This window comes from Taudactylus pleione, unplaced genomic scaffold, assembly GCF_031769625.1.
Source record: "Taudactylus pleione unplaced genomic scaffold, aTauple2 ptg000090l, whole genome shotgun sequence".
Taxonomy (NCBI): Eukaryota; Metazoa; Chordata; class Amphibia; order Anura; family Myobatrachidae; genus Taudactylus; species Taudactylus pleione.
Window position 1 is genome coordinate 4,965,191 of NW_028284492.1, and position 16,892 is coordinate 4,982,082.

A 16,892-nucleotide genomic window follows, 5' to 3' on the forward strand; every position below is an offset into this window, starting at 1 on the left:
GGCAGTGTCGGCATTCTAATCTAGTCAAGATGTCGACATCAGGATTCTCAACGCCAGGATCCTGAGTGCCGGCATCCCATTCCTAACCCTATGCCACGCATCTGTGCTCCCAATTCATAATATTCCCTGCATCTGTGCTCCTGATTTGTAATATGCCTCGCATCTGTGCTCCCGATTTGTAATATGCCACGCATCTGTGCTCCTGATTTGTAATATGCCACACATCTGTGCTTCTGATTTGTAATATGCCACGCATCTGTGCTCCTAATTTGTATTATGCCACGCATCTGTGCTCCTGATTTGTAATATGCCACGCATCTGTGCTCCTGATTTGTAATATGCCACGCATCTGTACTTCTGATTTGTAATATGACACGCACCTGACAGTGCTCCTGATTTGTAATATGCCACGCATCTGTGTTTCTGATTTGTAATATGCCCCACATCTGTGCTCCTGATTTGTATTATGCCACACATCTGTGCTCCTGATTGTAATATGCCACGCATCTGTGCTCCTGATTTGTACTACAGTATGCCACACAGCAGTGATATCAATTTATATGCCATACCAAGGGAGGGCAGTGTGTTGCACCCCAGCTGCTGTGCAACTATACATCCCAGCAGTGTTCCCAATTTATATGCCATAGCAAGAGAAGGCAATGCTGCTGTGGAACTATACATCCCAGCAGTGTTCCCAATTTATATGCCATACCAAGAGAAGGCAATGCTGCTGTGGAAGTATACATCCCAGCAGTATTCCCAATTTATATGCCACACAGCAGTGCCACCAATTCAAAATATTCAACAAAGATGTGTCCCCAATTCATGGCATATGCTTTAACACATTATTGACGATTGCAGACAGAGGCTTTGGGGTCAAGCTGACCACAGAGCCGAGATTCCGAATTGGCCATAGATGGTGGGAAACAGAGAGAGCTGCAGGAAAAGGTCTAAGCCCAGCACCCCAGAGTACAGGATGCAGTGTAGCACAAACATCCCCCAATCCCAAACCTAGCATGGTTGGGGGATGTTTGTGCTGGGTTGTCGCAGGTGGCAGGTCTCTAGTTTGGACACCCCCAACATATAACTGAGGAGTGAGAATGGAGCTTAGAGGGAACATGGAAATGTATTTATTACCAGTTATTTATATAGCGCATACATATTCCACAGCGCTTTAGAGAGAATATTTGGCCATTCACATCAGTCCCTGCTCCAGTGGAGCTTACAATCTATGGGCCTGATTCAGACCCGCTCGCGAGCGCAGGACGCTCGCAAGCGGGTCGATGGTGCCCTACTGCGCATGCGCGCGACGGAGGGAGCTCCGTCGTGCGCATGCGCGAGACCCGGCTAGCGACGGGGTAGCCGTCGCTTCGGGTCTCGCACCAAAGGGGGCGTGCTGTCGATGTTGATTGACAGCACGCCCCCTTTGATGGGCGTGCCGGGGGCGCGGCTGCCAGACGGAGGCGTTCCCATGGGAACGCCTACCGTCTGAAGCCGGCCCCACTGACATCAGTAGTGATGTCAGTGGGAGTGATTTTGGCTCTGATAGAGCCAAAATCACTCCAGGGCTTGCGGCAGTGAGACCCTACCGTAGGGTCTCCGTCGCAAGCCCGATGGTCGCGACCATCATCATCATGGATGCTCGTCCAAGAGGCCGCTCCATTTTCATGTAGGAGGGCCATGATTCAGAGCGAGTGCTCTGGTCAGAGCGTCCGGCTCTGAATCAGGCCCTATGTTCCTTATCACATACATGCACACACACATACACACTAGGGTTATTTTTTTTTAATGTTTGGAGCGAATTAGCCTACCAGTATATTTTTGGCATGTGGGAGGAAACCAGAGGAAACCCACACAAGCACAGGGAGAATAAACAAACTCTGCACACTTAGGGCTGTGGTGGGAATCGAACCCACGACCTCAGTGCTGTGAGGCAGTAACACTAACCATTACACGGTCTGTGCTGCCCAATGCTTATAGACTAGAAGGTATGTCAGATTGCCCATGCAGACTAGAATAAACAATAAAAACACTCATTGTACTGTAAATGCTGTTTGTAAAAAAGCATAATTTTCTTACATACGGTAAATGGGTTTATTAGACCGACTTCCAGCAGCTTTACAGTATCATTATCATGGAGCTGCCAAGGTAACTACCTCAATAAGCAGTTCTGTGTAATCGCTGAGGGCATAGAAGGAAAACTAAATGCATTGCTATTCTATATATTTAAATAGGTAATTAAGTTTAAAAAAAAAGGTTTGCCAAGACCTGAACCAGTAACAGCACCACATGTTATGTATTGATAGAAGTAGACCCCTCCCTTTCATGCACCTGAAAAGTACTATCAGATTGATTGAGCAGCTGACATTTTTTTGTATGTATTGATAGAACTCAGATATTACACACGTGTGGCGGCCTGTGGGCCTGATGCACTGAGTGGAGCAAATTTTTGCCGCTGCGCATGCAATAAAGTCACACTGCGCACCTGCAGCGATGGATAAGTAACAGCGCTCACAGAGAGGATGTATTCGCAAAGTGAGTGACAGGTAGTCAGCGCTGGTGGAGGTAACGGCGTGGGGTTAGAAAAAGTGAAAAACGCAAGCATGTTTTCTGGGTGTACTTTAGTTCATACTTACCGACAGTCTGGCAGCCCCTCCCGGGAGGGGGCTGCCAGGTTGGTGCACAAGGGAGGGTGGGGGCAGCTTCAGTCGGTGGAGCGGGGGCGTGCCGGCGTGATCGTGTCATCACAGCTCCACTCCCTGCTTTATAATACCAATATTACCGGCATTATAAAGCCGGGAGCAAGGCTACGATGACGTGATTCAGCGCAAATCACATCATCGCCCCACCCACTTTCACATGCGGGCGCGGGGGGCTGGCGGACATTCTGGGGGACTTGCCTACTCTTGCGGGGTGCTGGGAGTGGTACACGATTTTCGGGAGGCTCCCGGCAGTCCCGGGAGAGTAGACCAGTATGCTTTAGTGAGCCTCTGCAAATTTGTTCACAGATGGAGAGGCCCCAGTGTCTGTGATGAGCCGCTCTGTCTGAGGCAGCACAGGGTTACTCAGAAGCTCTCTATGTAGCCGATGTTTCTGCCTTTGCATGTAAGTGGTGGATGTGAATCATCAGCTAAATCATTAGCATATTTTTACAAGTCCACTGAATAAGGAATTTCCCTAAGGATTAACGCAAATCCAGTTGCATCCATCTCTGGGGAAATAAGTAATAAATCAGAACAAGTCACCAAAATACATTTTTAAGTTTAGATCCATTTATTTCTATATAATTCCAAATGCACTGGTTAAATGTATCTTGATCACCATTCCTTTCAAAACATTTTATTTTATGAATAAAATCAGGTAAAATCAGACAGAGGACCTGATTCAGAGATGGACGCAATGCCTATGTTCCCGATTTTCTGTGCATCCGCAAAAAATCCAGGAAAATGATTTCTGCACATGCGCGAACCAGTGTGTGCGATGCCGTTAGCAATTGCGTACAGCATTGCAAACACTTGAGAAGGGATTTCCGATCCCTGGGTGTTTCAGGGTGGAGACTGGGAGGTGACCTAAAGTCATACTTGCTCACTCTCCTGCAGTGGCTGAGATGCTCACGAAATTGGGTAGTGCTCGGGGCACTCGCAAGAGAGGACAAGTCTCCGGTCTGGCGGCCACACTGCCCCAGCACCGCCCCCACACACTTAACTGGCGAAAGTGGGCGGTCTTGAGGGGACTGGTCATAGTGACCCCCCCACACTGTTTTTCAATGCCAGAAATCTCAGTATTGCATAGCAGGGCCGCGATAACGTAATCTTGCCACCATGCCCCCACACCGCCTACCATTGCCACATTGCCCTCTGCTACACTGACCTGGCAGTCAGAAAGTCCGCAACCATGCTTAAACTGTACGCAAAATGGGGTCGATTCATGAACATGTTATGGGAGTGTCACTGGATGTATCTGGGAACTCTGCTGTGTTCCCAATCACAAATCCAATACTTCAGAGGCCATGTTTAGTTGGATTTGCGGAGAGCAGCTAGAGTAGACCCTAGACTTCCGCAAGTGTTGATGGTGTGAACGATGTTGCATCAGCATTGGAATGTTTACAATCTCCATCGCAAATGCACAGAACGCACAGCCTGAAAGTGGGCGTCTCACCGCTCGTACGTCCCATCTCACAGAGGAGCACAAGACGAAGGCTGAGATAAGCACTTGCATCAGGCTTGCCTACCATCCCAATTTGGCCGGGGGCCTCCCGAATATCGGGTGCCGATCCTGGCCCCCCCGGAAAGGCAGACAAGCCTCCCGGCTGCCACCTGCCTCCCCCAACTACTAATAGAAACCCCCGCAGCGGGAGGGGGGCGGTGACGCATTTTGCGCTGAATCGCGTTATTGTGGCCCTGCCCCCTGCTTCACAATGCCATTATTTTCGGCATTGTGAAGAGGGGGCGGGGCCACGATGATGCAATCGTACGGCCTGTTCCCAATGCGGCATCATTACTCGACCACGCCCCCCGCTGTGCGCAGACATTCAGCTCCTTCTCGGAAGGAGGGAGCTGAATGTCGCAAGTATGATATGCATATAACTGCAACTGCTATTGCGAGTGCAGCTGCATTAGCAGCTATCTCTGATTCAGACCCAGAATCCATTCTAGAGAGAAGTGATGAGAGACACAAGGATAAAACACAGATGTTCCAGCACACAGAACAGTTCTTTCTCAAAAAATTCAAAGGGCATCTATCAGGCTTCCCAAAGGAACAGCAAAACGCTGATTCTTTTTATTCAAAATGTATAGCACTTAAACACTAACACAGCCATGAAATGTGATGAAATGCTGCTTTATCATGTTACGTGAGTCAGTAATAATATAGCAGCGGTGAAACATCATACTGTAGGCTAAAGAGATGGATCGTGGATGAAATATGTCTGTTCCTTGTGTACTGCAACAGTAAAATTGATCTCTGTAAGACAACGCCTGACAATGGTAGAAATATATCATAGTGGAAACAGTATTCAGCTTATTAAATATCAGTGTACAATGTGGTATTTAGGCCACACCAACAGTTTATAGCCGTCATTATTTTATAGTTTAGAAAATGAATGCCTGCATCTGATTGGTTGCTATGTTATACTGCATGATTTTGCCTGTAACTCTAGTGTATTCAATGAGATTCCACCATCAGAGCATTATTATGTTTAGTCATGTTTGTTTTAATTCCCCTTGAGTACAGCAAAGTGGCACAATGGATAGCATTGTGAGCAGGGCCCTATCTGTGTGGAGTTTGTATGTTTCTGCCTGGGTGCTCCAGTTTTCTCAAACACTCCAAAAACATACTGGTAAATGATGTGGACTCTGAAAACAATTGTACGTGTGTCCAATGGGGCAGAAAGTGACGTAAATGACAAATATTCTACAGGACCAATCTATTGCCATACAGTATGTTACATATGGCTGGAGAATATAAATCTCTTAATGTAAAGTAAATCTTTAACAAGAAGCCATTCCCTATGCTTTACATAAGTACATCCCTACCTACTCTCCCGGAAACCTCTGGAAGACTCCTGAATTTTTGAGGAGTCCCTTGGGCCCCTAGAAAAGTTGGTGGCCCTCCCTCATCTTTCAAACCTGTAAACCGAGATAGGAGCTGACTGGTTGGCACTTTATCTCTCTCCAAGGCTTAGTACATCTATCTCTATATAATTACTTATCTCACTTTTTTATTCTACTGTAATTAATATAATATTTGTAATACATTTCTGCTTCGTACGCTATATAGTGAAAAAGCACTGATTGTAGTTTTTTTCCATTCTCGCACATATTAGACTTGTCCAGTTATATTAGAGCGATGTAGTGTGGGATAGTGTGCTACTAATGAGGGTCTGTAATATCCCCTGTCAGTAGAAATTATCAGACTTCAATACCGTTTCTGAGACTCTTGTTCTAAGAAGAATGTTGATTTTAAGTGTTGTCAGAAGCTGATGCAGCCAACAAGTGTTATCCTCAACTGGCTTTGGCTGAGTATACTTAATAATGTAATTTGCGAGTATTATTGTCCCATTTTCAACAGCCAGTTTCTTTATTTCCCGTTATTTGCAGTGTGCACTGTATTACTGCCTTGACAATGAGAACAGGTAAAGTCTACAGCTAAAGCTGCTTTCACAGATAATCAGAGGTTTATTACAGACCATCACTTGTGGTTCACTTTCATAAGACTTCATTATAGGCTAATAATACGCAATGACTTAAATTAACAATGCCAACACTTTCCACTTTATAAATTTAATTTTATAATTGCCCTATTAACTGAGATCCCTTTTTCTCACTCTATGCAGCTCATCGGATTTGTGTACGCTTGTTATGTCATCAGTGTTTTCACAGATGAAGAGGACAGCTGTAAGTACCAATATATCCATGTATGACCTTTGTATTAGACATAAATGGGACTTTTAAATAGCAATTAAGATTAAATATATTATGTTCTGTTGGGTGCATTGATGAAACATTGAATTAAAAGTTACATAAAAGACCACTAAATTACAAAATCTAATTTCAGATATAAAACATGAAGTTAAAATATACTGTTCAATGCTATGCAGACATTGCATTGCAGCTTTGTTACGCAGTACAGCAATATCTTCCTAATCCATTACATACAGTGGGAACTCTCTGCCCCTTGGCTGAGGTGCTGTGACATCACTGGCCCTGCCCCTGGGTTGAGATGCTGTGACATCATTGGCTCCGCTCCTTGGCTGAGGTGCTATGACATTACTCAACCTGCCCATAGGCTGAGGTGCTGTGATGTCACTGCCCCTTGGCTGAGGTGCTGTGACGTCATCGGCTCCGCCCCTTGGCTGAGGTGCTGTGACATCACTGGCACTGCCCCTGGGTTGAGATGCTGTGACATCATTGGCTCCACTCCTTGGCTGAGGTGCTATGACATGACTCACCCTGCCCATAGGATGAGGTGCTGTGATGTCACTGCCCCTTGGCTGAGGGGCTGTGACATCACTGGCACTGCCCCTGGGCTGAGGTGCTGTGACATCATCGGCTCCGCCCCTTGGCTGAGGTGCTATGACATGACACACCCTACCCTTGCGGGAAAAAAAAACGCCCTGATTCAGAGGGAGCGCTCGCAAACAGCGAGCACCTCTGAATCAGGCCCACTATTCACCTCTCAGTGAAATTATTGAAACACTGCACATGAATAGTGTATGTATAGAATAGACACTATCTAGAAAGAAAATAATTTAAGGGGAAATTCAAGCACCTTTTATTTATATTATTATCTTTTATTTCTAAGACGCCACAAAGTATCCGCAGTGCCAACTCTTAAAAGGAAAGATGGCTACAGAAATTGTAGTAATATTAATACTAGTAACAATAATAATTTTATTTATATAGCGCTCGTTCTCCAATTGGACTCAAGGCGCTTATGAAATACTATGCACTTAGCACAGTACAGAAACTATGGACATATAAAAGAAGTTTAGCTTTGCATGTACTACAGAGACCGGGAGATAATACAAAGGGTGATTCAGCCCTTTTAGATCATCAGTTGCAAGGATCATTCATCCTACCCAAGGATCCAGGTGAGGCAGCTATTTCAGGCACACTACATAGGATTACACTGGGCAGAGTATGCATTGATTACAATGTGCTAATAAGCACTTCATGGAGATGAGACATACAAAGATAAAATGAACATAAAACAGGATACCCAATTTGGAAGAAGGACAATCATAGTTGCCATCAGTGGCGGATTCTAACTAAAATTCTGCCACCCGCAGGGACTGCCTGGTAGTGGCACTAACTTCCCATTGGAAGCTCTTTGCTAATTACATGATATTAGACAGGCAATCCCAGGAGGAGGTGTTTCATGGGGACTGCTAGTCCTGACTGCGATAGCAGAGAGTTCTTCCCATGGAACACATTCACAACAGCCCTTCCCGGTTTCTAGGGACTGCAGCCGTTGCAGTCCCTAGAAGCCTGCCAGTTTGGTAATATGTGCTCACATGCGGGATCGTGATCGCATACATGTGCACAATTACAGTTTCCCCAGCCAGCCAAGGCACAAGCTTCCTCTGGTTACCATCATTGCTAGTTTCCAATTATTTATTCCTGCAAGTTTTCTCCCTGGCAATAGCCATTCTGTGCAGTAGGGACCAACTACACAGCGCCACCTATTGTCTGTGAGCTAAATACAATGATCAATGTCTTTATTGTTCAGTGTCTGTTTCCTATATCTTCTATGTGTGATACTTAGGGGTCTATTTATCATCCTTTATGGGCACATTACATATCACTAGTTTCTTCATGTTTTAAGTAATCAACTTATTCATTATTAGGGGCCCGATGGGGCCACCTAGTATTCAGAAATCTTTTTCCCACCAGATCCTATGGAAGGAGGCTGGGGTTGTGAAGAGGGATTTGAATGGAAATTGTATTGAAATGTTGGCAACTAAAGAAAAGATCACAAGAAAAGCTTAGAATGGTTGTAGACACACTGTCAACAATACAGGTTATTTCATGATATTTAATGACTGAACATTAGTGCAGGAAAACCTCTTTATATACTGTATTTTGTAAACTAGAAATAGCAATTAGTTTCCTTTATACTGTTGCCAACTCTTTATGGCTTGAAAATATTAACATGACCACTTAATATCTTCCTTATACCTTTAAATAAAAATTAAAGATCTCCATCCAGTGCCCATAGGCACCACCCACCAGGGCCGTAGCTAGGGTAGTGCGGCCGGCGCCATCGCACAGGGCACCACAGGTCAGGGGGCGCTGTTTGGGCCTGTCAAATTTCTGTTTATTATCAGTCTTGCTTGTGGCTTCCTCTTATTTCATCCCCAGCATATCCTGGCCTCCCCTATCTCTTCCCTGGCCCTTCCCCATGAAGCCATGGCCCTTTTTTGAGTGCATTATGTCCCTTTGAAAAATGAGGGGGGCACCAATGCTCTTTCTGGCACAGGGCACCAAAAAATCTAGTTATGGCTCTGCCACCCACTCCCGTATCAGCAGGCCAAATGACGACCACAATAGCAGTAGTATATAATATGGTTTTACCAGGGCTGCAGCCACAGTGTGCAATTTAAGGGATAGAAGTGAGCTGTTGTGCATGCCCAGTGCAGCAGCCTCTCCTACCAAGGCCCGTATTCAATTTGAGGCGAAAACCCGTTATCGGTGGTCATTTTTCACCAATGATGTCATTTTCGCCTATTGTCATTATCCCCGTATTCAATTACAAAGACTTTTCACCTGGGCGAAAAGTCTTTGTAAAAAAATGGGGATAACTTTTCTCCAGCCTTTAGCTGGCGAAAAAAAGTGCAGAATTGGGGTTTAGGGATGCAGGCTTAAAAAAAATAGCCTGCACCCCTGGGAAAGGACCCTAATATTAATGTATGTAAAAAAAAGTTTAAAAAAATATAGGGACACCCCAAAAAATGTACTTTAATTTTGGGGGTAAAAAAAAATAATTAGGGAACACAGGGCATGATTCAGACCCGCTCGCGAGCGCTATGCGCTCGTAGGTGGGTCAATAGTGGCCCAGTGCGCATGCGCACGACAGAGCCGGCTCCGTCATGCGCATGCGCAAGACCCGGATAGCGACGGGCAAACCGTTGCTCCGGGTCTCGTACCAAAGGAGGCGTGCTGTCGATGTTGAGTGACAGCACGCCCCTTTGGTGGGCGGGTTGGGGCGTGGCTGTCCAGACGGAGGTGTTCCCATGGGAACGCCTACCGTCTGGGGCCGGCCCCACTGACATCACAAGTTATGTCAATGGGAGAACTTTCCACAAGTGATGTCAATGGGAGAACTTTCGGCTCTGTTAGAGCCGAAAGCTCTCTAGGGCTTGTCTCGTCGCAAGCCCGATGGTCATCATGGCTGCTCGCTATAGCTGTGGGTGGTCACCCACAACTATGTGAGCAGCCAGGAGGCCGCTCTAAAAAACCAGAAGGCCGGCCCTGATTCAGAGTGAGCGCTCTGTCAGAGTGTCCGGCTCTGAATCATGGCCACACTTCTAAAATAGCGATAATAAATCCAGAGGGGTTCCCTTATATGCGGCATGTGTTTTCTTCATTGCGGGGAGTAGCGGCAGGTGCATTTTTGAAGAATTTTTGAAAATCATTTTAGGGACTTAAAAATATGCTTGCACCCATTTTCATGTACCCCAAATTTGATGGGCATATTTTATTTTTCCCAAAAAACCCTTTTAAATGCTCTTCTGCATCACCTTCTTCCAAGCCGCATTTATGCACCTGCCGAGGCTATTTGAAAACCTGACTTCCCTTCAGCAGGCAAAAACGGAGGTACCCACAGTGAACCCCCATGTCTGGACATCTTTAGAGGGGTCCAAGGATGTTTTCCCGAAAATTCCCATTTTTTTTCGCCGCTCCAAGTTTCGCCGGGTCCCGTTTTTGCGTCCTTTGAAACTGAATTCAGGGATTATCGGCACGCGCGCGATACTTTCCACCTGGAAAACAGGCGAAGGAGGCAAATAGTCCAGCAGGCGAAAAGTCTGGACTTTTCGCCTCAAATTGAGTACGGGCCCAAGTCTGCTCTGTGTGTGGATCTGTGCGCTCAATCAGTGCACAGGACAAGAAAGATAGAGCGCATACATACATACATACATACATACATACATACATACAGTCTTCTTCAGCAGCAAACAGCAGGATTTAAATGTTAAAGTACTAATTTTATAGTAATTCACCCACAAGTTGCAGCTATAACGTATTTATGGATGGCTCTGCGAATCTGTGTACAGCAGTTAGCACCAGAAGGCAGTTTCTGCATACAGTGTTAGCAGCGTAATGTTGTTACAGTATCTTTAGGGCATTGCTAAATATTACATTAGAGGCATATCCTTAGAGGACAGGCTAGTCACCGGTTTATACGTAAACAAAATACATTACTGTATGTTTGTATCAGAATTAAGTAACAAAATAACATACTGTAACATTTCTGAAGCATAAAAAGCTGAATAACTGATCGATCCCTATATCTGTGTAATAGGTGTTGAAATACAAAATATGTTGTTTCCCTCTAGGGTAGAGCATTCTACTTTAAAAGTTTGTCCACTTTCCAAAAAGACCTTTCTATAAATCAGGGAAGGGGAACCTCAGGCCCAGGGGCCATATAAGGCCCCCCGGAATCATTTGGTCTGGCCCTCTGAGTTTTTTTCTGCTAGCCTCATCTGGCTATCAGGGTGCCTAGAATGGTACCCTGCAGCCAGAATCTATGCAGCAGTGACGCCTAGAGTGTCCTTAGGCTGCCCTTACAGCTCCGTGCATTGCTGTAATCACCGGCTATTGTGGCCCCGCCCATGTATAAAGTCACATGGAGGGGGCGTGGCCTGAACCGGCCCACGAGTAATGTTATATATATATAAAAATGGCCCTCAACAGAAAAAAGGTTCCCCACCCCTGCTATAAATGAACAGGTGCCCTCCTTATCTAGCAAATTCTGTAGGAGCCTCATGTTACCTGGTAATCAGCAGCGGCTCCCGTGGTGTGTGATCCTGTGGGGAACAGAACTCACAGCAAATAATATATGTTATATCATTGCACCCTTCAGCTTCCAGCACTGCAGCTTTACAATGACAGGAGATGTAAATCAGTTATTCCAGGAGGCTTGTGGTAAATGTGGCATCTCATTATACAGCGGGCATGAATTTAGGTGTCCCATTTACAACCTCCCGTCCATGGCACAGTGAATGCTATGTATTGTTGGAGATCTGAGGGCTAACAAATGAGGTTCCTATTAAGGTAGGAAAAGTTTATTAATTGCATTGTTTCTTTTCAGTGAATGTGCTGAATACACTGTATCAGCATTTTGGTTTTTGAGCCCAATTCAGAGTAGTACGGTATTGCAAAGCCGAAAGGAAAGCCACAGAGAAGTGCTCTGCAATACCGTACAACTCACATGCAAATGCAGGAGGCGTCTGGTGTAAGTAGATGCTTCCTGACTGCATCGCAGATCCGAGTGCTACAAAAGTGTCTCAGGACTTCACCAAGGAATATAAGCTAATATACATCTTGTAAGTGTTTGGTATAAAAGATAGACAGGAATTAAATAGACAATGTCTAGATAGACAACAGATGTTAGACAGGCAATAAGTTGACAGGGACAAAAGGTCGACAGGGACAAAAGGTCAACAGAAAAAAATTGACGACACAAAAATGATAAACACATAATAATTTTTTTTTGCTTTCTAACCCTAACTTTCACCCTAACCCTCCCCTTGGTGCCTAACCCTCCCTCCTGGTGCCTAACCCTCCCTCCTAGCATCTAACCCTAACCGTCGAGGTAACTGCCTAACTCTAACCGTCTCTTCTAGTGCCTAACCCTAACCATCCGGTAAGTGCCTAACCCTAACCCTGACCATGTCGACCTTTGTACTTGTCAACCTTTATCCATGTCTACCTTTTTCGGGTCTACTTTTTGTCTCTGTCGACCTTTTATTGCCTGTCTAACATCTGTTGTAAGTCTAATGGGTCATTCCATGAAATATAGGGCACAATACATGAAAATTTAATTGTATCACAGTAGATGCCAAGACATTTTCAACTTCATTTCTTTCTACTGATGAACTAATTGTAACTGTCAAAGTGACTTCAGATGATGTAGTTAAAGTTGTTGACTGGTTCTATGTTGAATATGATGGAAAGAGTTACTCAGGTGAGATCAAGGACATCAGAGATGGTGAATACTTAGTGAGCACAATGGAGCAAGCTGGCAGCAACTGGTAATGGCCATCATCCCCAAATAAAATATTGTATATATATCTTCACAGTTACTCAGGAGTATACACAGGCGTACATTGATTCATTTATGTGGATTCTACAGGTGTCAGTAATTCAGAGCCCTTTGACTGGGGAGAGAAATGTAATGTGAGTCACCTTCGTATGTAACAAGACTCGAGTCACATATCAAAACTAATTTTAAGTATAGTTTGGTTAACATTCAGTTTTTTTGTTTGTGGGTCAATCATAAGTTTAGGGCCTTATAAGTGTATAGTAACAATCATATTGTAAAAATAATTAGGAGAGCAGGTTTAAATAAATATATACTGTATGTCACCTCAGTTCCTATGTCTATTCTGTTGTAACATGAGTCACACAGATAAACAATAAAATTTAACTACTAACGTTACATTTATTTTCTGCTTCTAAACATTAATTATAACGACCTACCCCATATATTATTGTCATATTTTTTGAAAATGTTGAATTTCAGCTTCATTATTGTGTGTGGTGCATTTACACTTCTAAAAATGAACATGAAATGTAATGTGAGTCACATGGAATGACCGTAAATACTTTATTGACTGGAACCCATCTTGTATCAATATATAACTGTAGGTGAGTACTGGTAACTTTTTTCATAGAGTTACCGTACACAGATACATTATAAATTAAAGCATGTTGCTGATTATGGGGCATATTTATCACAATCGGCATCTCACATGCGGATTGGCTGTGATAAATTCGCCCAATATCGCAATGCGATATTTGAATACATCACAAGGATGTATCAAAAATCACATGCAGGGATAAAGCTCCTTTCCTGCGAATCTCCTTTTCACTGTATTTTTCACAAAAAATACAGTGAGCATGTGCCGCTACCCTCCCACGTGTGACCCTCCCCCGATTCCCCCCTTCAGATTACACTAATCTGCCTGGTGATCGGTGCTCCAGTGAGGTCCTCTCTCTCTCTCTCTCAGCTGGTCTCCGGGCTCCTGCACTGTGACCCCGGTCAGCTGCTCTGTGCAACAGCTGACCAGGGTCACAGTGCAGGAGCCGTAGACCAGCTGACTGGAGCTACAGCGGACCTCGCCGGAGCACCTGTCTCCAGTCCCTGGATACAGGTAAGTGGTTTTTTTTTTAACTATTGATTTTTAAAGTGATCATCTTGTGGTCTATTTAGACCAAACTGCTGATCACAGGGGGCTACTCTCAGCTCTGCCCTGCCTATCAGAGCAGAACAGGAGTTGGGGAACTGGGGGTAAAGCCCTAATAACGCCATCTGAAGGTGGCATTATTATCATCGGGCTTCCCCCTGTATTTTTTCACAATATATTTTTAGTAAATCTGAGCAGATCACATTTCCCATTAAAAGTATGGGAAATGCGATCTGTTTAGTAAAAATATGTTAATTGAAAGGATTGGGGTAATTTTTGCCCAGTTATTCCACACAATAGCAGTGCCCCTTACACCTTATACAGCAACTCATCTCCCTGTGCCCCTCCAGCAGTCTCTCACCTCCCCATGTGTGCCATCAGCAGCCAGCAGGTGTGGATTTAGGGCCGGGCCGCCAGCTAATTACAACTGACACACCACAGACAGTGGCAGACAGCACCAGTGCAATTTGAATCTGGCGATGTTCATGAGCCAACCAGAGCTCTCGGACAGGCAGCCAATCAGGAGCCGCTGCTGCTGATTGGCTTGCCGGTCCGCGAGTTCTGATTGCCTCACGACCGGCGGCGCTGTCTCTCCATGACTGCCTGCCATCAAATCAACATCGCTGACACCCGGGCCCCCCTCGATGGCACTAACTGGACCGATCCACCTTGTGTGTGTGACTTGGTGCAGGGGGAGCGGGTGGCCACAGAGGCAGCTCGGGCATCATAGCAGCTGCATCCCTTTCACTCACGGTAGTTACACCACTGTTTGCATACATATAATTTCTATACACAATAAAAAATCCAGGCGCTTTCTCCGGGTTATATAATGATCATATGAAGCATCACAAAAAAAGGTGGTGGTGATGAGACTTCCATTGTAGTTCCAGCAGACATTGTAGATGGCAGCTCATCCAAACCATGATGCAATGAATAAGTGACTGAGGAAAAATTGTAATTGAATTTACATCTCGAGAGTACACAAAGTTGAGAGACTATATCATATGATCATTATATAACCCGGAGAAAGTGCTGGATTTTTTATTGTGTTTAAAATTATATGTGTTGGAGAGGTGGTGACCTCTTTTGAAAGATCTGTCTGGCTGCATTCACGTTGGAGCGCAGTGTTTCTATTGATTTATTTTATACTGTTTGCATACATGTTAGCAATCAGTGGGGTCCTTTTAAGGATTAATGGAATGGGGTTATAGGCAAGGTCAATGTAAACCAATCAAGGCTGCTGGTGTACTTCAGGGTCCAGGGCAACGCCGGGTATCCCAGCTAGTATTATACAGTCAGGTGCATAGATATTGGGACATTGACAGAATTTTCATATTTTTGCCTCTATTCACCACCACAATGGTTTTGAAATGAAACACACAAGATGTGCTTTAACTGCAGACTTTCAGATTTAATTTGAGGGTAATTACATCCAAATCAGGTGAACGGTGTAGGAATTACAACGGTTTCTATATGTGCCTCCCACTTTTTAAGGGGCCAAAGGTAATGGGACTATCAACTCAAAAGCTGTTTCATGGACAGTTGTGGGCTATTCCCTCGTTATTTCATTATCAATTAAGCAGGTAAAAGGTCTGGAGTTGATTCTAGGTGTTGTGACATTTGCATTTGGAATCAGTTGCTGTTGACTCTCAATATGAGATCCAAAGAGCTGTCACTATCAGTGAAGCAAGCCATCATTAGGCTGAAAAATCAAAACAAACCCATCAGAGAGACAGCAAAAACATTAGGTGTAGCCAAATCAACTGTTTGGAACATTCTTAAAAAGAAAGAACGCACCGGAGAGCTCAGCAACACCAAAAGACCCGGAAGACGGAAAACAACTGTGGTGGATGACAGAAGAATTATTTCCCTGGTGAAGAAAAACCCCTTCACAACAGTTGGCCAAATCAAGAACACTCTCCAGGAGGTAGGTGTATATGTGTCAAAGTCAACAATCAAGAGAAGACTTCACAAGAGTGAATATAGAGGGTTAACCACAAGATGTAAACCATTGGTGAGCCACAAAAACAGGAAGACCAGATTAGAGTTTGCCAAACAACATCTAAAAAAGCCATTACAGTTCTGGAACAACATCCTATGGACAGATGAGACAAAGATCAACTTGTACCAGGGTGATGGGAAGAGAAGAGTAAGGAGAAAGAAAGGAACTGCTCATGATCCAAAACATACCACCTCATCAGTGAAGCATGGTGGTGGTAGTGTCATGGCATGGGCATGTATGGCTGCCAATGGAACTGGTTCCCTTGTATTTATTGATGATGTGACTGCTGACAAAAGCAACAGAATGAATTCTGAAGTGTTTCGGGCAATATTATATGCTCATATTCAGTCAAATGCTTCAGAACTCTTTGGACGGTGCTTCACAGTGCAGATGGACAATGACCCGAAGCATACTGCAAAAGCAACCAAAGAATTTTTTTAAGGCTAAAAAGTGGAATGTTATGCAATGGCCAAGTCAATCCCCTGACCTGAATCCGATTGAGCATGCATTTCACTTGATGAAGACAAAACTGAAGGGAAAATGCCCCAGGTACAAACAGGAACTGAAGACATTTGCAGTAGAGGCCTGGCAGAGCATCACCAGGGATGAAACCCAGCGTCTGGTGATGTCTATGTGTTCCAGACTTCAGGCTGTAATTGCCTGCAAAGGATTTGCAACAAAGTATTAAAAAGTGAAAGTTATATTTAGGATTGTTTAGTTTGTCCCATTACTTTTGGCCCCTTAAAAAGTGGGAGGCACATATAGAAACCGTTGTAATTCCTACACCGTTCACCTGATTTGGATGTAATTACCCTCAAAATAAATCTGAAAGTCTGCAGTTAAAGCACATCTTGTTTGTTTCATTTCAAAGCCATTGTGGTGGTGAATAGAGGCCAAAATATGAAAATTCTGTCAATGTCCCAATAGTTATGCACCTGACTGTATATAAAAAGAAGGATTTAGATAAACGCCACCTGAGAA

The 16,892-nt window shown here is 44.4% G+C and overlaps 1 protein-coding gene across 1 annotated transcript in view; it reads left to right on the plus strand.

Moving 5' to 3' along the window:
* NKAIN3 (sodium/potassium transporting ATPase interacting 3) overlaps positions 1-16,892 on the plus strand; it is a 674,703-nt gene that overhangs the window by 618,442 nt on the left and 39,369 nt on the right. The window contains exon 5 of the mRNA XM_088469357.1: positions 6,335-6,395. Within this exon, the coding sequence (XP_088325483.1) occupies positions 6,335-6,395 (61 nt within the window). The remainder of the gene's footprint in view (positions 1-6,334; positions 6,396-16,892) is intronic.